We start from the raw sequence: 20,614 nt of genomic DNA, 5'->3' as shown, positions 1-20,614 counted from the left end.
GCGTCAAGACCAGAATCACTCATAGGNGAATCGATCTGATCAGCCAGCGATTCCGCTCTAAGCTCGAACGTGATGGAGCGACGAGAGACGCGACGCTTCCGCTCCGCAACCATATCTCCTGAGGATGCGGATTTCAATTTCGAAACCATTGGGGTCCTCCTTTCAACACGAGTTCCCAAGGAATCGTCGTAGTCTCAAATGAACGCCTGGTGTTTCTCAGGGGCTTTCCGCAAGTAGCCAGTTCAATGAAGACCGGCGCCTCACCACGACCTACCATAGGGTCGGATCGCTCGCGGACACTCCCGGCGAATCGATGGAGCGACTTCCGAACTTCGGCCCACTGCTAGGGGGAACATAATGATGGGAGAGAGGATCCGCACAGACTTCAATTTTTTATTGCTCGGGGAAAATCGTCTAAGATCGATCCCGGCTCGGGAGAATCGGCGAAAATCGTCGGAGACCGTGGGAACTCTCTCCAACTCCGGAGGTCTATCAGGGGCTATCAACATAATGAAGAGGTCAACGGGAGATCGGGTTGTTGCCACTTCGGTGCTGCTGAATTTTTTGCGATGACCAACGAGTCTAACACGGATCCCTAAAAGAGACAAGAGAGCTCAGGAATCGATCACCTCGAGGAATTGATTCCGCCCTGCGCATGGGTTTTGGCCCGCAGGGAGTAGTCACTCATCGAGTTCAAGCAGAGCTAACCTCAGGCACGGAAATCTGTTCCATGAGTATGTGGGTTTTGTTGAGGAGCTGCAGCCTTGTGTACGAGTAGTAGTCGGCGGTCCGATAGGCGCTGATATTGCGGAAATCTTCACCGAAGGGACTCAGTTCCTCACGGTTACCCTGCAACCAGATGATGACCAGTTCGAGTGACCAACCCCTCACGAACATGGTAGAAATTCAGACCGGTAATCTTGGGTCTACCGTCTTCTCACTGGGGTGCTCCTAGCGGATATCGCTGTTTTGCAAGCGAGATTCCTAACTTACCGGTGCTCCCGTGACAATGTGAACCGGGCTCGACGGATTGATGTACGCAGCGCTTGTTCGATCGGACACCTCCCACTTGTATAGCGGCCAGAGCCGCTCGTATGAGTGCTGGTCGTCCCGCCAGTAGATGTCGACTCCATATTTCTTCAGAAGATCCTGACCGAGAAGTCCTGAGTGAAGGGCATCCCTGAGCGCAGGATGCTGTACGGAGCCGAGCAATCGCGGAACTCTGGCAAGGTTCAATGAACGATGTCAACGCGATCGATTATAGTCAGATCGCTCTCGCGATCTCCTTTTCCTCCCTTCGATTTTTCCAGACTGTCCTCCTCGATGATGCAAGCCTACCCTGGTTTGTACAGTACATAGGACGGTGACCTATCAAGAATATCCAAGGTCTCTTCTGCCGGTTTTCAGGTAGATTCGCCTCCTCCAAATCCTGAATGAGCCAATTGTATTGGCTCTGGATCTGCTCGTAGCCGAATCGAAGGTAAAAGTAGAACTCAGTAGTGAAGAGAACCATGTGGACTGGTCCAACGTTGAACGAATGGAAGAAGTTGTTTCGCTGGTTTTGCTGTCGATTCCACATCGAGAAGCGAGCCTCGTAGTTGGAGAAATTGCTGGAGTTCAAAGTTTCGAGGAACCAAAATCAATTCAATTCTTTCGTTCTGGGACTCAAACGAAGTCTTTTCCCATGGAGCCCTCAGAAACGACAATTCCTATGAATTGAACTCACTAGTGATACTCATGGTTGCCGGGGCAGACCTGGTATGGGACATAAGCTGCTATAGGTTCGATTTGCCGCATGAACTCATCGGCACGCCGCGCATTGTCCTAGAGCGCGAATAATCCGAAGTCAATCGGTAACCTGGGCCTGCGTGTCCATCGGACTCATAATCTTATAGGTCAGGAGCAATGAATTGTCGGCAATGAAATCCGCTCCACTCACGTCTGCCATATCGTAGGCGAAATCGCCCAAGTGGACCACGGTGTCTATCTGAGAATTCAGAACCTCTTCTTCGATAGCTGTCAAGGCCTGATCGTTGCTGTTCCCTAAGTCGCCGTAAATAAGGAACTTCGGGTTGAAAGCGTCATCTATCAGGAGGCTCCTGAACGTGAAAACGTCGCTCCACCCCACGACTGGGTCTCCGCAATGGTAACCTGGACGGGAGATCAAGTCCGGTGAGCCATAAAGTCCAAGAGCTACGCCAAAATAACCGTTATCCAATTATCCGCACTCTGATTTTCGACAGATTTCGGGCGCTCACGGTAATAGGTCCCAGGTGTGAGTACAGTGAGCACGACTCGATGATTGTAGATCTTGCGTCGCTCATCCCCAAAGTCCTCGTAAAGCTCCATGGTGCCGTGCCGTTTCTCGGTCAATGTATGGCTTGATGTCGAATCCAAGCCGTATTCTACCACCGAAGAGTTTGTCGGGGACAGCGTCACCCAAGTGACTATCATTTCGGTCTCATCAGCTGCATGAAGATATATTCGTACTTGATGAAAAGTCTCGAGCGATTTTCCCGACTAGAGCTTTCTTTTTCGAAGCGGGCGGAGGAGGGGGGGGGTGGTGGGGGGCTTTGGAACTCACCGCCTAGGCTGAGGTGGACCTGTTCGGGCTGGAGATAGAGGACGGGAGAGCCATCAAAGAGGGCACGCGATGGTGGGGTCGCTAGAACCAGCAGAATCCACCAAAAATTTCGCAGCTCTTTCATGGCTCACCGCGGACCAGAACTTGGCTCCTCTCAGCTGGAAGTGAGCTCCGGATGTGGATGAAAATGCGGTGTCCTGTCGGAAATTTATATCGATTGCTCTCGCATCAACGCTAAGCGACCATGGAGCGCGGTCATTACCGAATCCGGAGACCTCAGCTCGTTAATCCGCGTGTTCTCCGGGTCCTCATTCTCCGCGCTTGACGCGCAGCAGTGCGATAAGAGCGCTTAGCCGATCCCGCTACGATGGAGATCGTTGTATAGAGCCCATACCGGGCTACTCATTCCCGCGACTTAAAATTATCGTCACGTAGATGATAAGGCTGTTACCAATCGACCTGTGTCGAGAATTTATAGCCTGCGATTATTTCCGGTCGCGAGTCGCGGGATTTTCCCTCCTATAAACTATGTTTGCGGAAGCCTCCTCGTGCTGGGAGGATTGGGGTTTCCGGATTATTCGGATTAATCAGAGCGCAGAAAGCCGATCGCGAGTCGCGGAATTTCTTCTCCCATACAGCATGCCCCCTGAAGCCTCCTCTGAGCTCGAGCGATTCGGGTACTCGGAGTACTCGTGCAAAAAAACGTCACTACGTTTGACGTACGTCCTTGAAGTGTCCGCGGCGTGGCACTGCGTGCCTTAGTGTGATACTCACTCGTCGAGAGTGGAGTTCTTCGATATAATTTTCACATTGATTCTGCCACAGAAGACGACACGAACTATACGGCAGGTTTCATAGTCCGCGACCTTGTGCTCCGTCGGAAATACCTCACGTTCCAGGGCGCTCAAATAGTTTCAATGTCGACATAAAGCTAAAGTTAACGGAGCCGGTCGGCACTCCCTCGTAGGTATTCCGGCAGAATCTCCGATGCGATCTATTGCTTGAATTTCCCGGAGACGTCTCGCATCGGGACGATCTTTTCCCCATCTTCTCCCGGGGGCTGAAAGCAGAATCTCGATTTCTAGTCACGCTGACAAATCTTTCCGTCTCGCATGTCAAGTTCGAGGACGATAATTCCACAGGTAGGTCGCTACTGTTCCCATCAATCGGATCAATACCCTTGTAGCTCCAATCCAGAGCTCCGCATCAGGACCATCGTGTCAGGGTGACCAGAAAACTGTTAAATTTCGCACCTCCCGGGAGGCTGTTGTTGCGAACTATAAAAGACTGCCGACCGATTTCAGAATGTATCAGCAACATGAAGCTCTCGGCGGTCCTGACAGTGACGGTTCTATTTGGAGGTGCCGCAGCTCTGCCTAGTGAGTATGTTTCGGAGTTTCCCTGTCGCATCGTTTTCCATTGGGTCCGGAACAAGAACCTTTGAAATCTAAGTTTTATACGTGCCAATTCCAGCATTGTTCCCGCGACTCTATATGGAGCCTTGCGGTGATGGAGCTGGAGTCTGCATGACAGGAATCGAATGTGGTTTTCAGAGAGGTCGGTCCCTGGGGAGTTGCGTTCTTGGGACCTGTTGTCGCCGTGAGTGATTCTGAGACTCCGTAAATTCTGGACGATTCTTCCGTATTAGGAAACCTGAACGGAACCAAAACTCTTAGAGAAACCCATACTTTACAGTGGAGAAAACTTGTGGAGGGAGAATCGTGGCGAACAATACGTACTTCGTGAGTCCGTATGAGTCCGTACGCGGTGGATCCTCATGCAGCGTCGAAGTTCAGAAGAAATGGCACATCTCTGGGATTTGTCAAATGAGATTAGATTTCATCGAATTCGACACCGTTGGACCTAACTTTGCCACGGGTGCTTGCATCCATGATTCGTTCAGCGTGTCTGGAGCCGATCGATCGGTGCCAACCATATGTGGCCGCAACAACAAACAGCACAGTAAGGCCCTCGTCCTCAAGAAACTTTCGAAATGGAAATTATCGATGAGTCCTGCTCGCCTAGCCACCCACACTTATTATGGAGAGAGGACGGTTTGTTTTTTCCGAATTCGCTCGGAGATACCCCTTACCTCCGTGACCCCTCTATCATTGATTTCAGTGTACATCGATGTCAGGAATGCGCGCAGCATCCGTCTGAATGTTAACCTCGGTCAAAACTCCACGAGCAGACAGTGGAAAATTCGCGTCAGCCAGATTCCCTGTTATTCCGAGCGGCTTGCGCCGCCAAATTGCTTGCAATATTTCGAAGAAGACTCCGGGATAATATCCAGCTTCAACTACGGGAGCCTCTTCAACGATTCTTCTTATCCCTTGGATTTGAGGTAAGGTAGAGGGTTCTACTTCAATTATGAGAGATCGCCTCGATATTTTCCTTTGATGTCGGTCCGCAGCAAGCAGCGGCAAACTCGAATGCCATGCGATTGGATGCCTACAGGTTACGTTGATTCTCCCCGTGTTCGTCACGTGGAATATTGCAGATATCGGATGTGCTTCCGGGACGCTTGCATCGTGCAATTGACCCAAGTCGGAGCATTTGGTCTCGGAGAGAAACCCGAGGCATCGGGCCGGCTCGCCGATAATCTTGGGGAATTGTCTGACAGAATCTGCGACGACTTGACAAGTTACGACGAGAACAGGAAACGGAAAGCGTATCTCACCATCGACGGAATCAAGTTCTGCGGGAACAAATTCCTACGTAGTTTCCGAACAAGTGAGTTCCGCTACGTCCTTGTCCTCGTCATTTCTCTGTCAGATAGATCGATTGATTGGCCGAGCCTTGATTCCCCTCTTTAAACAAGGTATATGATATTCGTGAATATATACGGGAAAAACCCGTAAACGGGCACATACAGTCTCTCTCCGGCATGCCCCCGTCCCTCTTCGAGGATCAATGGATCAGAGATCCTCTCAAGTCCACGTCTTCATTCTGTAAAGGGGGAGCGAAGCCAGAGTTCTTGACCGGAGCGCTTCACTTTCTATTCCTCTACGGAGAGATCTATTCCAGGGAATGCGATATCATCCATCGGATTCAATTCACCAGAGAGAGAAGAAGGACGCGACGACTACGGTAGGGCACCTTATCCTGGCTTCCAGCTCCAATACAAGAGCAATTGCGGGAGGCAATGAAGATCGCGGATTCGTTGCTACAACCCCGCCGACTCGCGTCCCGGGTGGGTCCACCTATGTAGTTCGGGTCCTGATGCGAGTTAAGCCCCACACTCAATAAAAGTTTGCTTCTAAAGTTCCGAGAATTCTTTCAAGCATTATTTTCTCCGCCCCGATCAACATTGAATCTGAAGCCGAAGGGCTACTCTTTGAGCTTACTTGATCGGTGAACTCTGTAGTGCAAGCCCCGGGGATTGATTATTGTTGTCTGCGGAATCGGAGCTCGATCGAGATTATCTTCGTCGTTCATGAAGATGTCAGAGATCAGCCGTAGTAGAATCGCATCGCTGCCTCGATGATCTCTTCCAGTTAGCGTTGTGTTCAAGCCACTGGCCGGCCTTTCCTTGTGGAGATCGAAGGCGATATGCACGATTAGCATCAAATTTGAGCTGGTGCCGCAGTAGAGCTCTCGGGCGTGCTTATCTACGCATCATCTAGGTACGAAGGTGAATATTCAGCGAATTTCGTTTCGGAATCCAGCTGAGGAGAGGGTTCAATCCGTGTCTCGATCTGAGATCTTCCAGTCTGCACTCATACCCCGATACGATCACTTTCTCTGTGAAACTCGACGGACAGAGACCATGCGACGACAACCATCGCGATCGTTCCCCAGTTCCGTCGGGGCCTCGTTCCTCCGTCCGATCTGATCTATCGCAAGTCAGAAGTAGACTTTGCAAGGCAAGCTCCGTCGGGGTACCTCGTCTGGGTGGACCTGGATGGAACGACCGCTCACTCCCGCATAAAAGACCGTTTGCCAGGTTTTGACCGAGCCTTTGGAATCTCTCATTTCGATGGGATCTGCCATAGCAGACCCGATGATGGACTTTCCGATATAACATGCCTCGATCTTATCTCCTTCCATGCCACCCAAGTTGGTTATACTATCTGAGTACTATTACCGCGTGTTGGATAGTCGGAAGCGACAGCCGACTGATACATTCGGAAGATTCCTCGCACTTTTACGCGTTTTGACAAGGGCTCCAGCGATACCTATATCCCCCAATACTCGCACTCCATTCCGTCGCAGAGCCCAGCTCCAGATACGAAGGGCCTCGAATAGAAGAGACAGTTTCGGTCGGTCCCTTGAAGTCCGTCATGATGACATTACACTGTAATATTCATGCATATTCGTGGATATATAGCCCGTCGTGAAAAAGTTGAGCTCAGAGCTTCAATCGCTGGAGCGTTCCAACGGCCCGACTGTAAAAGTCTCCACGAGCTCGAGACGCGCGCGAACGGATCTTCCGACAAGGACATGAGACTTCATTGTCAGCTGAAATTCTTTCAGCTAATAACCCCCGACCCCGGTATCGGGAGCCCCGAGGGTCGGTGGATATAACTTACCGTCAATCTCTTATCTGTCGAGGAGATGGAATATAGATGGAGGAGGCGGCGACGTCGACGCCTTTCTTCGGCCCGGAACAGGTTTTCCTCTGGGGTGAAAAGCTCGGTGAGCTCACGTGGAGCACGCGAAGAGGAGATCCCACATCCAGGGCGAGACACAGAAATCTCCCCGGTGATGCATATGGAAAAGCCCTTTTGTCGATAGGTCACTGAGAGGTTCTGGCGGTCTCATAGCTTTCACCCTTTTCAGTCCACCCCTTGAGCCCTCTCCAGGGACCCTCTCCCTTTGCCACGTGCTCGAGGCTCTGGGATCACGATGTTCGCCCGCACTCTAGTCTTGAGCCTGCCGGCATACTACGAAGCGCGTTCTCGATGTGGAAAAGTGGACGAGTGGAATTGTGAATTTTGTCTCAGGTGATAATGTGTACAGGGAGCCTATTGATTACTGTCCAGTGCCCAGACAAATCCCTTCGTCAATGACTCTATCCTATACAATAAATTTCTCCGGATCATCACTGCCACTAGCCAAAGGTTAGAGTGCTTGTTGATGGTGGATTTTCGACAGCTCCGGCAGAATGAGATCAGCTCGAATGCTCGATCTCCGGCGACTCCGGGGTTTTCCCTCGACTGTGTTTCGTCTTCGACAAGCGCGGTTCGGAAAATTCGCTGCTCTTCAAGCTTGTGGGTGACTACCTCTTCCGAGGAGCGCTCCCACAGAGTGTCAGCTCTGCTCTCGTTCGGTTCGAAGATGGATTCCTCCGAAAAAGTGCCGGGGAGAATGGCACGGGCGTTTCGACCAATCATATCGCGCGTTTGCCTTCCGAATCACTTCTATCCGGATCCCTTGAGCCTTCCGGAGGTTTTGCTCCGGACCCTAGCTCGGGCGGCCCGTTCTTATCAGTCGCGCCTGACCCGTCTGCGTGGACCGAATGCATATCTGGTGACATATTGTTTGCCCGCAGCAGCCTCAATACCGCTCCATTGTTACAAAACTGAGCGTAGAGATCGACTCGGTCCCTTCCGAAAACATCTTTCCCGACATCCCGCGAATATGTTGGCGATTCGAGCGATTCACGCGACTTTGACCGCGATCGTCCGCGATTGAAGTCGTTTTTCCGCGGAAAATTTCATTTCTGGGAGCGACTTTTTGACTTAGGACTCGAGAGACGAGTTGACCGCGACTATTCGTTCGTTCGGAATTCTTACGTCCGCCGCTCTTGTCAAGAACGCTCAGAGACTCGAAGGCGTCGGAAACATCGATGACTGTTCCCTTCAATCTTCACAAAGTCTGGGCTGACAACAAATAGCGGGAAAAGGTCGTGTTCTCCGCAACTGGAGATCTATCCATTGATTACTATTCATCATTAATTATCGGCGGCGCCGCACTCCTGTTGCGAGGAAGCAAACGAGCAACGAAGAGCAGAGTGTCGATACTCAACCTTCAAGACGTGGCGAGACATCGATTCCACACCACCAAACTCCTTGATGATATAATGATTCAGACGGGAATTCTGTACTGTGATGGTCATAATCCAACGGCATGGACCCGCTTTGCGTCTTGTCCTGGAATCTGATCGCGGCGTATAAAGGCGCTGTCTTCACAAGATTTCGGCTGCTTTTACAAGGCTCTGAAATGAGCGTCGATGGTCGGAGATCCTCTTCCCGATCGTCGATAACGAGCCAGCTCGAACAGGGGAGCGCATATTTTCCGAGCTTCGGGATTCGTTCAGCTAGGTCGTGAGCGTCAACGTACCAGCGGGGTTTCCCTAGTCCATGGACACGGGGTGGCGGTCAACCCAACCAGTCGGAGACGTTCGCTCGGTAGGCCACTCAAGGTTCATGTTCGCAGACTACAATCTCTCCTACAGCATCGACGATGAACCACTCGTGTCGGAAGCCTCTCTGTATGTTGAGCCGAGTTCGATCGTCACTAATCCTCTAATGGCGAAGTCTGATCAACTCGTCGGGGGCAGCAGAAGCGAATCCCGAGAGCCCGTGCTGACCCGGGAGATCCTCCGTGCTAGCCTCGGTGTCAACGTTTGCGGCGGCTTTTGGGGTAGCGCTTGCGGCAGCGTTTGCGGTAGCGTTTGCGGTAGCAAATCGTCGTCACGCACATAAGCAGAAAAAAATTCCCGAACACGTGATCTGTCTTCATTTGATCACAACAGGAGCAGCAGCAGCAGCAACAACGGAGCCTACTACAAGTGCTTCTCCCGATGCCAAGTATAAAGTGCATGGGAGGCACGGAGGGAGGAGAGGACGGTAATAAATATCGCGCGCGCGACATTATAATGCAATGCAAGCGAGATGACAAGCCCATATTTCATGGACGGACGAACAAACCAACCAACGGAAGAATCTACCAAGAAGGAAACCCAACGCTCGAGAATCGTCTCGCTCTGCTGTAACATAAAGCTCAGAGCGGGATCAAGGGGTGGCCTGGACTCGCCGGGCCAAAGCTCGCGCTATAGGGAACGAATTATAAGGAGTTCCTTTCTTGAGAGTTTTTTACCCCTGGTCCCCCGCCCTTTTGTCCTGGCTGGCTGGCGGGCGGACGCAAGGCGCGCGAGTCAGCTAGCCAGCCTAGGGCCGAGCGGGTTCGGCTGACTTACATGAATAAATAAGATGAAGTGCTGCCTTTTGAGGATGGTGTTGGCGATGAACGCGGCTACTGGTGCTGTTGGTTCTGGGGTGATGATGATGATGGCGATGGGGGACTCTCGGACGTCATCCAGCCGATCCATCAGACGTAATGATGACACGCCGGAAGTTTTTTCCCGCCTGGGCGCCAAAAGTCACGCCGATCGTAGAATTCTCCACTCCAGATTATCATGGCAGCGTTTTCGTCGGCTACGCTTTCGATCTGAGCGGTCTGCTCATTCAGTTCTTAGAATTACTGTCCTGGAATGCACACATCACTTCCCGCCGCGGAGGTTCCTCAATTTTGAGGAGCTCCGTTTCCAAATTTGAATCCCTGAATCCTCAGATAGTTTGTTGCGACCCACTCCGGGACGAGGTCGCGAGTTTCGTGCCCGGCACTTGAGTGGAGGCGCTTGAAAAGAGTTCATTCCGAGTCCTTGTCTCTGTCCGAGGCGTCTCCGATTCTACGCCTCCTCGAGGAGGGGAGGCATAAAAACGAGAGACTGAGGAGGAATGTGGTCGTCCATTCGGAAAGTCTGCTTGTTGAATTCGTCTCTGCGAGTGTGTGTCACTGCGAGAGAAGAGATATCAATTGCCGAGGCAGATTTCGTCGGTCGGGCGGCGACCGACGTTGGTCTGCTCCGGCTTGTCGGATGGTCGACCGAGCGCTCGACTGGATTGTGGACAAAGGCCTGTGGTTGGCTTGTAATGGAAAACCGCCTCGGTCCGGCGTGACTCGCCGGCGCTGTCTCGGCCGCCTCGTTGCAGAGCGTCCTCCCCCTTTCGATCTTCGGACCTACCGACGGATGACCAAACGACAGCGGGTGAGGTTAATGGTGACGGTCGGTGACGTATCATGATCTTCGCGGGCCGTGGGATCCACAAGGCGAGGAACGTCGTCATCTCTACCTCGCAGAGAGAGGAAAAGTCCAAGAGAGACGGCAGAGGAATGTCCAAATGTATCCGTTGTGACGTCACCGCTTCCTCCCCATCGATAATTTCATCATTCCACATGGGGAGAACCCGATATGCGGATTCGACCCCGTTCGCAGTCGACTCTTCGAGGGGTTGCTCAGATATCCCGAGAAAATGTCATGGTGCTCGCGCAGCGTTCGGGAGAAGAAGCCCTCGTCCGCCTCTTGACGCTCGTCACCTTGGGTCTGGGGATACTCAGCTCCGCTTTGTCTTCCCGTGGCGAGAGGATTTCCATTGCGGACGAGTTCCTCAAATTAATTCCGCTAAAAGTGAGACAGCGGTCCGCTGTTTACCGAACCTGATATGAGCCTCATGGCCATCGCAAACCATGACTGGCCTTTGTTGAATTTCGACCGATATGGAGGTTCTGATCGCGCATAACCATGCCGTCGACCAGAAATTGAAGCTCCCGGTATTTTCATCGTTTCCTGTCCCGGAAATTCCGGTTCCGTCAACATCTCATCGCGCGAGCCTCCTAGAACAACTGATAAGCCGATTCTCGCACGGAGTCCCTCGCTGGCCACACTGCGACTTCGGCTCCGAAACTTCGACTGCATGGCGCGAGTATCCGGCCCGACGCATATGAGTCACGAGTAAGTCCCTGATTTCCAGGGATAGCGTCGCGCCAGATTCCGATAGGATCTTACTCCGTCACCTTCTCCCCGTCCCTCAGTGTCCGATGCTTGGGGATGTACTCTGCGATTCAATGCTTTCACTGACTGTTCGGGCGGAACATCGGCCAATGGAAGACAGCTGATAAAAACGGTGACATCCGAGGCCAGCGGTGGGAGTCTCAACGGAGGAAGCCCACTGAGTGAGATCAGATGGGGTCTAATTTTTTTGGGGACTTGATGCGGGAGTTTGACCCGTAGAATACCCGAAGGAAAAGAGAGTAAACGAAGGACGAGGAACAACAGCGAGGTGCCTCGGGAGGTCCCTTATTCTCCAGAAAACCGGCACGGCAGCCTCAACTACAGTGTGAAATCGTATGCAGCTCGCCTGAGAACCCGTCTAGAGATCTCTCATCCTTGTAGCTGAGATATTCCCCGGGATCGTCGATTGCTCAGTCGGCAATCTACCCGGAGATTTAGCGAAGTCAACCCCGAATTTCCATCACCCTCAGCAATCTCGGAAGAATAGGTTGACTACATGGATAAAAAAATTCACTTGACCCTATTCCTGATTGATGGATCCCTTCAACCTGCGGGAGGTTATATGATTCATTCGCGGAGATGACCTTCCGCTGATTGAGCGTCCCTGGGGGATCTTCCGATACCTCGAAGAAGCTGCGGAATGCGGAAGGTTCTCCCCACGCCCAACCCGGGAGTCTCCGTCGTAAATACAGTGACCTAGTTCATTTTCCCGGTGCTCTGATGAGCATCAATGAAAGCCGAAAAAAATGGAAGAGCGAGCAGAGGCCGCTTCGATCCCATACTCAGAGGAATTCACCGAGACCTTTCTAGACGGCACCATTCCTTCAATTTTCGATATTCATTCACCGTGGGTAGTACGATGCTGACAAGTAACGGCGAGTATCCCCGGAAGAAGTCCTCCGTCAAACCTTGACCTTTGGAACAGCGAAAGTTTTAGGAGAGTGGTCCCCGAAGTCCTCCGAGCCGTGTAACCTTGTGGAGCCCCTGTGTATTCTTAGCATTCGATCCTCTATAGACCTTGGGAGACCCGAAACCGCCATGGGCCTCCGTGGTCCATATGGACCAGTTTGAGAGGAATGACAGGGAGCGGTGCCACGGTGGTTCACTTTTCGCCGGGGCCGGTTCACAAGCGCCAGCATTCTCTGCCCGATGGAAGTACGCGCTCTTTGTTTGCATGTCACGAAACCTATCGATGAGGACTAATTGTTAGTTCGAGCCTCCTCTGAGCATCATGCGAGGGTAGTCGCACGTCAGATGAAGCTCCTCTACGGTGCGACTTCTCCACGCGAATTCCCCTCCCAACTAGGGAATATCCGTGACCGAAGGGGAAATATGATGCCGAGCTCGGAACGCCTCTGAACGATAAATCTGGAGTCCTGGCGCCGTTTACTCTGTGCTGATCACGCGCGCAAAATGGAGGGACAATTTAATCACCAAAGGGTCATACTGTGTACCACGAACAGCTTCTAAAAAGCCTGTGAATGAGTTCCGTGATGGCCGTGCGATCCACCATATACGTTTCCAAGCGGCTTTCTGACCTGAAATAAGTTTCTCGAATCTCTTTTTGAAGCCTGAGTCCTTGTTCATCAAGTCAGGAGGCACAGAAAACATTATATTCTCCACGAGCTGAACTCCTCATGCGGGATATCTGAGTTTGCAAACCGAACAAGAGTTCTCGACTTTAGGACCAGCGATCTTTTTCTCACCGTACGGTATCAGTGGCGCCGCCTGAGACGGTATGCAAGCTCAGCCTGAGCCGTCGAAGGGCTCGCATGGATATATATGTTGTATGTACGCAGAATGATCGAACCCTAAGACAAACGATCGCGATATCATATTACGTAGCATATTGGGGACTTGGGTCACAGAGGTTATGCGAGAGCCCCGAGAACTCCGGACAGCTGCCGTCAACCCTCTCGGCTACCCGTAGACCGGACATGGCCCCTCCGAGATGGTCCTCGGTCGCCTGGAGAGAGGCTGGTACACCATATGATTTCCTTCATGGACGTGATCCCCTACTCCCCATACGTGATGTCGTGTTGACGTGATGAAGTATTTGGCTGCTCCGCACTTGCGCAAGAGTCATCTGAAGGCTCATTGTGGATTACCCGCAATCTTCCTATCTGCACCTGGTTCGCAAGCAATCTCCTGTATGTCTCGGCTGCGCGCCGTATTTCGGGAAATGTGAGGACATGGGGCGTCATCAAGATACCATACCATAAGAAATAGCCGCCGGCTCTACACTGATCGTGACTCCGGGGGAAAGAGGGGTAAATACTGCGGAGCGGTGGAATACTTTTTCCGGATAAGAAACTCGCAATTTCGCAACACTCCTTGATGCGAGATCCGGAGATGCTTGAGTATCGCCGAATCGATTTTCAATAATAACAAGTCAATCGCAGTTCCACGGAACTCCAGTCGCATGGGGGAGTGTCTCGCTTCCACGAACACTGTAGCGAGTGTCCTGATGGCGGATCGCGGTTTTTCTCCGATCTCGATGGGGGGCCCAAAGGTGAGGGCGAGACGACAGCTCGCTATTTATGTTCTGGGAAGGGAGTCGAGGTGGTTCTGATTTTCGGTTCACGCGACTTTCGACCCATGACGTTCCGCGCGCGGAATCATGAATTCGGGGATCGCTTTCAAGTCACAAACTGCAACGACTCCAGAGGAAGGAAAGAGGTCACTCTTGAACACGTTCCCATTGCAGGCTCCAGAGGCGTGGGACGCGAGTTTAATGCCCTCCAGTGATGACGGATGCGGACGAGAGATACACAATAGTCCTGAATACATGCATACCCACGGAGCTGACGCGCCGTAGTTACAATGCGAGCCCTTATTTGTTTTTGGCAGACTCACGATAGTCGGGCAAGGATTTGGGGGTTGCGGGGGAGTTTTGTTTCCCTTCTTACAACATTTCGAGCATCGTTCCTGACGATTTGCTGAGGTATCTTCCTTCGGTGGCTCCGAGCTCAGTCAGGCATTCACTGTCCTTCCATCGAGGACTCCATCTCAGACCTCCGAAGGATTGATCAAGAGCGAGAAGACCCTTTCCGACATCCCGCCTGTAACAGAGAGTTTTCGTAGGATCTGTCGGGAAGTGCTCCATGATCATTTGCTTATACGTTTTCTATCTCCAGGAGCTTATCATCTGTGGCAAAATCAAGGCTTCAATGCAGAGCACCTCAGAGCTGATTCGCCGCGCGGAGGCCAGTTTTAATTTATTTCTCATACGATTTCGTCGGATCGCGTTTCTTTGTAGCCGTGTTACGCGCCATGCGATAAGAGTATTCGTAGATAGGATGGTATTTAGTCGCGGAATGAATCGATAATCCCAGGAGAGCTTCCTTTGGTACGGAGCTCGTCGAAAGGAATCGATACTAGTCCCGTCAATCCCGAGTGAAAAATGTTCAATATCGTGGCATGTCTCCGCCTATGAGGCATGTTTCCGCTTCCACGTGGGATAATGACGACTCGGCTGCTTAAAACGACGCGACGACGGGAAACCGATTCCTGGCATTTCGAGTCGAACCTTAGGAATCCGGGTAGACATGGAACTTACGGTCGATACGGGCGTCCTCAGAAATGAGTGATTCCGATCGGCTCAATGCCTGCGGGAGCAAACGAATGGAACAGTGTGTCCCCGAATGAAAGAATCCTCGTCCATTTGAGACCTCGATGATGCGAGCGCCTGAACAAGCAGGAAAAAGGTTCATGTGGATCCGGTTCGCCCCTGACCCGGTCAAACATTCGAGTTTGTCATCGGATGCTCCTGGGCATTCATGAGCGAAGGATGGTCGGTTGTGGTCGGTCGTTGCTGGAGCATGTTTGAAATTCTTTCCTTGTGACCTCATTGGCGCTGACCCCCCGAGCAAAACCCGTTTGTCGGAATTCCTCGAGTATGTCGCACCTCGATCGGAGAAGCGGCTCGTCGACATGTTTATTGAGAACACTATCTTCGCGAAAGCCTGATGGACGTGTGCTCCAGTGTCGAACGGCCTCCGGGCTCTCTCTCTCGGGAGACATTCGGTAGAATCAGCCACATCATCAAACTTTCAGCTATCTCGCTGCTTTCGTCGAGTTCGGGGTCTTTCTTGAGCCCGCCCGGGGCTCAGGTCCGGACGCCTGGGCGGGTATGTCGACCCAGGGCGACAAGCATAGATGCGCACATCGCGGAGAGAAAAGTGACACTTTACCGCATGGAGGAATGACAAACAGCAATCAGGTGACCCTCGTTGAGCCGTAGGCAAGCCGGAACCGACTCTGAGTCAGCGGGTTTCCGACTGACTACTCGTGGCGAATGGGTTGCGAATGAAACTGTTCAAAAATGAGTAGACCTGAGCTAAAACAAACGTAGGCCAACGATATCCTGGAAACGGTCTCTTCGAGCCTTCACCGACACTACCAGAGCTCGAACGACCACAAGCGGCTTTAGCCGTGGAGGGGTCCATGATGGATGATGAAGCTGAGTGCTCACAGGATAGCCCCCGGAATCTTAATTGAAGGAATGTCTAAAGCTCATCCTGGGTCTTTGTCTCCCACAGATGTTCTTCCTGAAAAATCAGCGACGAATCAAGTCCCCGAGGTACACGAACGGCCTCCTGGACGGAGTGCCTCTCCCCAAGCCCAGAATTCACATCAAGAAGAGGAGCGAATCGAAAGATTCGTCTGCCGGCTCTTCCAGTGGGGACTCCGTTCCGAGACCGCTCAGCGCACCAGCAGGTCTGAATTTGATGGTTCCTCAGGATTTGGGATTCGAGGAACAATACGCCCGGCTCCTGTGCCATCATCAGGACTACTATCATAGGTGAGATATTTCGCGAGCTCTGGGAGTTGAGCTATCAGATCTTCGTCTACTCCAGTAGCGTTTCGTTATGACTTATGACTCAGATGATATCATTTACTGTTTACTGGAATGACGAATTACTCAAGAAGGGTCATCCGCGCTCTCCACGAGGAGACATTCCGCGGGTACATGCAAGTCTTGCACATTATTAATGAATCCGGACTCCGAAAAAAATTGAATTTGCCTCGTCATTTTATTCCTATGACTAATTATTGAGTTTGTCGACCATGGATATGAGTTGATCATCGTCTTTCAATCCAATGACTTTGTCGACAACTTTCCCTCCTTTGAATGTTACTATGGCCGGCACGGCATCAATCGAGTACTCCATCGCTATCTCCACGTTGTCGTCGATGTCGACTCTGGCGAAGTGCATCGTATCCATGCGGGTATCCATGATCTTCTCTAGTCTGGGAGTGAGCATCTTGCACGGTCCACACCAACTGCAACACAAGTTCGGCTTTGGGCGACGCTCTCACTATCGACACAACATTGTCAGCTATATACCGTCGTGTCCGACCACGGAGTGCTCCGTCCGAGGGCAAAGCTCGGCTCGAGGTCGGAATCATCGGGACGAAAAAAGCCTCTTAGGGAACGATGCGACGGCGTTCGAACACCGTCGGAAAAGTCTCTCAGAAAGAGGTTACTCCGTCCGAATGTGAGGTTGAATTTAATTCGCTGTAGATGTGGCCCGCCCGGCTGCGACCGCAAGTCGACGGAAGACGACGGCGGGAGCTTGGAGCTCCAGGACGGATTCATATGCTAGATAAGCTATTGAACGAGCTCTTGTTCGTGCTCTCCAGCTCGCGGAAGCCCACTAACCTTGCTTTGAAGTTGACAACAACTGGTCTATCGCTCGCGATGACTTTTTCTTTGAAGTCTTTCTCGTCTTGGATACTGAACATCTCCTGTCGGCATGCTGACAGCGTGATGTTCCGCCTGGAATTCGCGCAAATAAGACGAGTCGCGCGAGAGCTCAGACAGCGCAGAGATGTCGCCATTTTGTTGTGTTCTTGAACGTGCGCGAAGCAGACGACACCGTCGTGTTGCTGTTGACAGCTGGATAGAATACTGGGAAGCGGAGAGAATGAGGCGGCGCGCGACAATCGCTAAAGTTACGGATCCGATCTTTTCCAGATGCGATATATGAGATTCGATTGAGTCTTTTCGCCAAATACTAGCAGACTTAATGTCACTTCGCCTTCTCAGGGGGAATTTATGCTGGGTGAATGTTCTCAATTTGAGCGCAGGTTCCTTCTCAAGTTTTCGTCTAGATTTCGCGAAATATATAATACTACCAAGAGGCCGAGACCAGAAAGATTTCCCAATCGACAGGGAGGTAGCGCCAAGCTCATGTGGAGAGTCAGGTAGAGGGACTGAAGCTCTGCGGTCGTTTTCAGATTGCAGCATCGGAAAGAGAAAGCGAATAAAGTCGCTACCATACGTCAACATTACTACCCGGAAGGAGGATGGGGATGGGTCGTTGTATGCTGCGGATTGGCGGTCCACATACTCATCGAGGGAGTTGCATTCGCCTTCGGCCAGCTTCTAGCTCCAGCGAAACACAAGTGGAAAAACACTCCGGATCTCCATATTGGTGAGAGCGATTCCTTCCCTATTCTTCTAGCTTCTCGTTCCTGGCTTGCATCGTCGTCCGTATTCCGTATCGATAGCGATTCCGCTGTCCGAAAAAAAGACCCAGCGAGATATACATGAACATATTGTGTAGCCTTCCGAAGGGAGAAAAACATGACTACAGCGGTTACGCTCAATCTACAGCTCCGAGATGAAACACGATTCAACTGTTCCAAGATCAGGCGTGATGCCGCGCTGATACACATGCCTACCTCGAGAAAGAACGGAAAACATCTGGGGTTCCTCGTCCCGATACACGCGAGCAGCCATGGGACGAGACTGGCAGCCGATCTGCCTACACCAGGCATCTGACATTCAGTGAATTCGGTGGTGCCCGCTATAGTTCCATTCGGCCAGTTGATATTGGTTTCTGCCAATGCACGATCGTTAATCAAACGAATTTCTGGGTGTCAATCCTTCCAAATCGTCCGGCCCGACACGCGCGGGTGGTGTCGGCGGTATCCGTGGGTATACGGAGATATTCGATAGCGATGGGCGCCAATAGCTTCCTGATGTTGGGTTTCCCCATCTCGCGATTAACATTCGGGCGTTGGGACTCTTCCATTGTGTGTATCAGAGGAATTTTAAGGCTATCTGCGTTCCTGCTTGCCCTGAGGCAAACTCCGTAGGGGAGAGTGTTTGTCCTGTAATCCTAAACAAGAATCACGACATTCTATGATCGTCCGCTCGCGGAGTATCGTGACATTAATCATCGTAGGTATTCTTCGTCATGGGAAATGAATGCCCTTTTCGCGAATTCGATTCGGCTACCGTCTGCTTGAACGATAACTTGGGTTCTGGCCAAAGGAGGTTATCTGAGTTCAGGACAATCCTACATCAGGTCGAATAGGAGAACGGGAGTATCTATTATCCCATTCCACTGCATTGCTTTTGAACATCCGAGTCGCTCGGAGCTCTATTTCTTATCGCTGCTTCGTGAGTACTCACGGCTCGCAGAGGGAATAGGTATGTACTTTATTGGTCGAAGCTCCGTGGATCCGTAATTTTGCAAGCACTTACTTCATGAGTTAACCCCGTGAGCCTTCATAGGCCCCGCTGCTCCCACATCATCTGTAGCCGAATGTCTTCCCCATCCTATACTATGTAGCATCCTAGCAGCTGACCAAGCGTTGTTGTCGCGCGGTTCGTCCTCCGGTCGCCATGGAGACCGCCAGGCACGTTCGTCGAGACTTCGCAGTCGCGATAGTTGTCGCGGTTTTCAGGAAGCTCTTGTTTGTCGAATCCCCACTGCGCGCGATGTCGGCCAAATTCAATCTGAGGCCATCGCTTGACTTGCGCTTCAAACCGGACGAAGCCAAATCACTCATGAAAGAAGTGGTCAACCCTCTGTTGGACACAGTCGAGGTCTACGACGGCTCTGCGGTGTCCAAACTCGCGCAGCGCATATCCGAGGACGTGGTTGGTCAACTCAAGCTCAGAACGGACCGGCTCAAAGAAGAAGAGGCTCTACGACCAACGACAGCCGCGAGTCTGAGGAGTGTGACAGATTCAGGTATAGGGATTTTTGTCTTTCGCTCGGGTGTTGCCTCGAACTCTCAACAATTGTAACAACAACTGACAAAATTGTAACAGACCCGTGTTCTGAAACGAGCTTCCGAATGCAGGTGGAGGTCAGTACAAATTCATCTGTCACACGGTACTCGTGGAAAATAGAGGAGCAGGTATCAGAGTCGCTTACGGCCAGCAGTGGGACGTGGACTCGGATGGAGCGGCGTCTTACTTCTATTCAACCGGCGCACTCCAATGCGTCTGTACTGTTCTTGCTCTGTTTTATTACTGAGCTGAGAACGAATGGACGGCTGATAACCCTCAATGAGGGACTCATTCGCGGACGATCGCAACGCACAAACAATATCTCACCGAACTCGGGACGGTTAGGCGAACCACTTGTCGAATTGTCCGACATAGGTGATCGTAAGCCACAGAGGAGAACAAAGAATGGGAGTCTCAAACAAAGGAGAACTTTCCGTGTAATTATTGAGTCGGGCACGGGATAGATTCCCAATATTCAGAATCTCGAAACTACCTACATATGTACTTCAACGCCCCAGGGCCAGACATGGCCTATTTTCGCTGTTCCACTGCCGAGGGGAGCATCTCTCCGAGTTCCCTCACGTGCTCATTCCTGATCCATGAGCGGAGTCATAGTTGGTGGATATCAAGGTCTTCGCGGAGGTCTTTCGGAGTAGCACACTAGGATGATCCTCGTTCCGGAAAGCCTGCGGATGAGCGAATCCTTCTGTGTACTCGAGCTGCTACTCCTTGGACAATGCGATGAGGGGGGGTATCCGAAATTGCCAAGACTCTAAGACAGACCTGAGGGCTCCGACTGTTCGAAATCGGAACTCTGCTTCATCGCGCAACTCGGCCTAGCTCGAAATCAATCGTTGTATCTCGGAGTCTGGACCTCTAAGGGACTCCGAATTCCGCATCGTACAAAGAAGCAGCTCCCGAGGTACGGGCCCTGCTCTCACTCAGAATCGACGGAGGGAAACGCGGAATGAGAGTTGATTCGACCTCGGAGGGACACTCAGGGAAGTTCGGTGCTTTCTGAATTATTCTCATCGATTGGCATGAAGCCTACGAGCCCAGACGGTTGGAGTTTCATTTGACTGTGTCCCTCAGCTCGCTTTATTCGAAGACGATCACGCGACGTGTACGGCAGATTCTGTCGCAACAGAGGGGACTAACCGTTCCGTCTCATTAGGCTCCATCTATGTATTGTGGTCCC

General features: G+C 51.7%; 4 protein-coding genes across 4 annotated transcripts; 2 read left to right on the top strand and 2 right to left on the bottom strand.

Moving 5' to 3' along the window:
* Positions 1-375: 375 nt before the first annotated feature.
* Positions 376-2,767, bottom strand: LOC100897331 (acid phosphatase type 7). The gene is given in 9 exon segments (XM_018638294.2): positions 376-595; positions 709-849; positions 994-1,154; positions 1,157-1,222; positions 1,339-1,610; positions 1,727-1,824; positions 1,940-2,151; positions 2,259-2,468; positions 2,585-2,767. Coding segments are annotated over 9 exon segments (1,377 nt in total). The 5' UTR covers positions 2,709-2,767; the 3' UTR covers positions 376-502.
* A 1,135-nt stretch (positions 2,768-3,902) lies between these two features.
* LOC108863753 (uncharacterized) lies at positions 3,903-5,760 on the top strand. The gene is made up of 6 exons (XM_029110599.1): positions 3,903-3,963; positions 4,058-4,183; positions 4,280-4,546; positions 4,706-4,928; positions 5,085-5,317; positions 5,612-5,760. The coding sequence occupies exons 1-6, from the start codon at positions 3,903-3,905 to the stop codon at positions 5,731-5,733; spliced, it is 1,032 nt and encodes a 343-aa protein (XP_028966432.1). The 3' UTR covers positions 5,734-5,760.
* Positions 5,761-16,114: 10,354 nt separating this feature from the next.
* LOC108863752 (uncharacterized) lies at positions 16,115-19,663 on the top strand. Its single transcript, XM_018638292.2, has 5 exons — positions 16,115-16,188; positions 17,628-17,824; positions 19,038-19,041; positions 19,086-19,375; positions 19,488-19,663. Exons 1-5 carry the CDS (start codon positions 16,115-16,117, stop codon positions 19,661-19,663), a joined length of 741 nt encoding a protein of 246 aa, XP_018493808.2.
* Positions 16,396-17,232, bottom strand: LOC100897188 (thioredoxin, mitochondrial). Its single transcript, XM_018638305.1, has 2 exons — positions 17,050-17,232; positions 16,396-16,670 (listed from the first exon to the last, which is right to left on the bottom strand). The coding sequence occupies exons 1-2, from the start codon at positions 17,226-17,228 to the stop codon at positions 16,433-16,435; spliced, it is 417 nt and encodes a 138-aa protein (XP_018493821.1). The 5' UTR covers positions 17,229-17,232; the 3' UTR covers positions 16,396-16,432.
* Positions 19,664-20,614: the final 951 nt, after the last annotated feature.

Source organism: Galendromus occidentalis, unplaced genomic scaffold (assembly GCF_000255335.2).
Source record: "Galendromus occidentalis unplaced genomic scaffold, Mocc_1.1 scf7180000076870, whole genome shotgun sequence".
Lineage (NCBI taxonomy): Eukaryota > Metazoa > Arthropoda > Arachnida > Mesostigmata > Phytoseiidae > Galendromus > Galendromus occidentalis.
The sequence above is the reverse complement of the archived record's forward strand: the minus strand, read 5'-3'. Positions and strand labels throughout refer to the sequence as shown.

Bases quoted from the DNA above. Each gene is read 5' to 3' on its own strand.
- LOC108863752 (XM_018638292.2), top strand. From the start codon at position 16,115: ATGGTTCCTCAGGATTTGGGATTCGAGGAACAATACGCCCGGCTCCTG. The intron at 16,189-17,627 runs GTGAGATATTTC...GGTCGTTTTCAG, and splicing joins CATCAGGACTACTATCATAG to ATTGCAGCATCGGAAAGAGA. The intron at 19,376-19,487 runs GTATAGGGATTT...TTCCGAATGCAG, and splicing joins GAGGAGTGTGACAGATTCAG to GTGGAGGTCAGTACAAATTC.
- LOC100897188 (XM_018638305.1), bottom strand. From the start codon at position 17,228: ATGGCGACATCTCTGCGCTGTCTGAGCTCTCGCGCGACTCGTCTTATT. The intron at 16,671-17,049 runs GTTAGTGGGCTT...CTTGTGTTGCAG, and splicing joins GTTGTCAACTTCAAAGCAAG to TTGGTGTGGACCGTGCAAGA.
- LOC108863753 (XM_029110599.1), top strand. From the start codon at position 3,903: ATGAAGCTCTCGGCGGTCCTGACAGTGACGGTTCTATTTGGAGGTGCC. The intron at 3,964-4,057 runs GTGAGTATGTTT...TGCCAATTCCAG, and splicing joins AGGTGCCGCAGCTCTGCCTA to CATTGTTCCCGCGACTCTAT. The intron at 4,547-4,705 runs GTAAGGCCCTCG...CATTGATTTCAG, and splicing joins CCGCAACAACAAACAGCACA to TGTACATCGATGTCAGGAAT.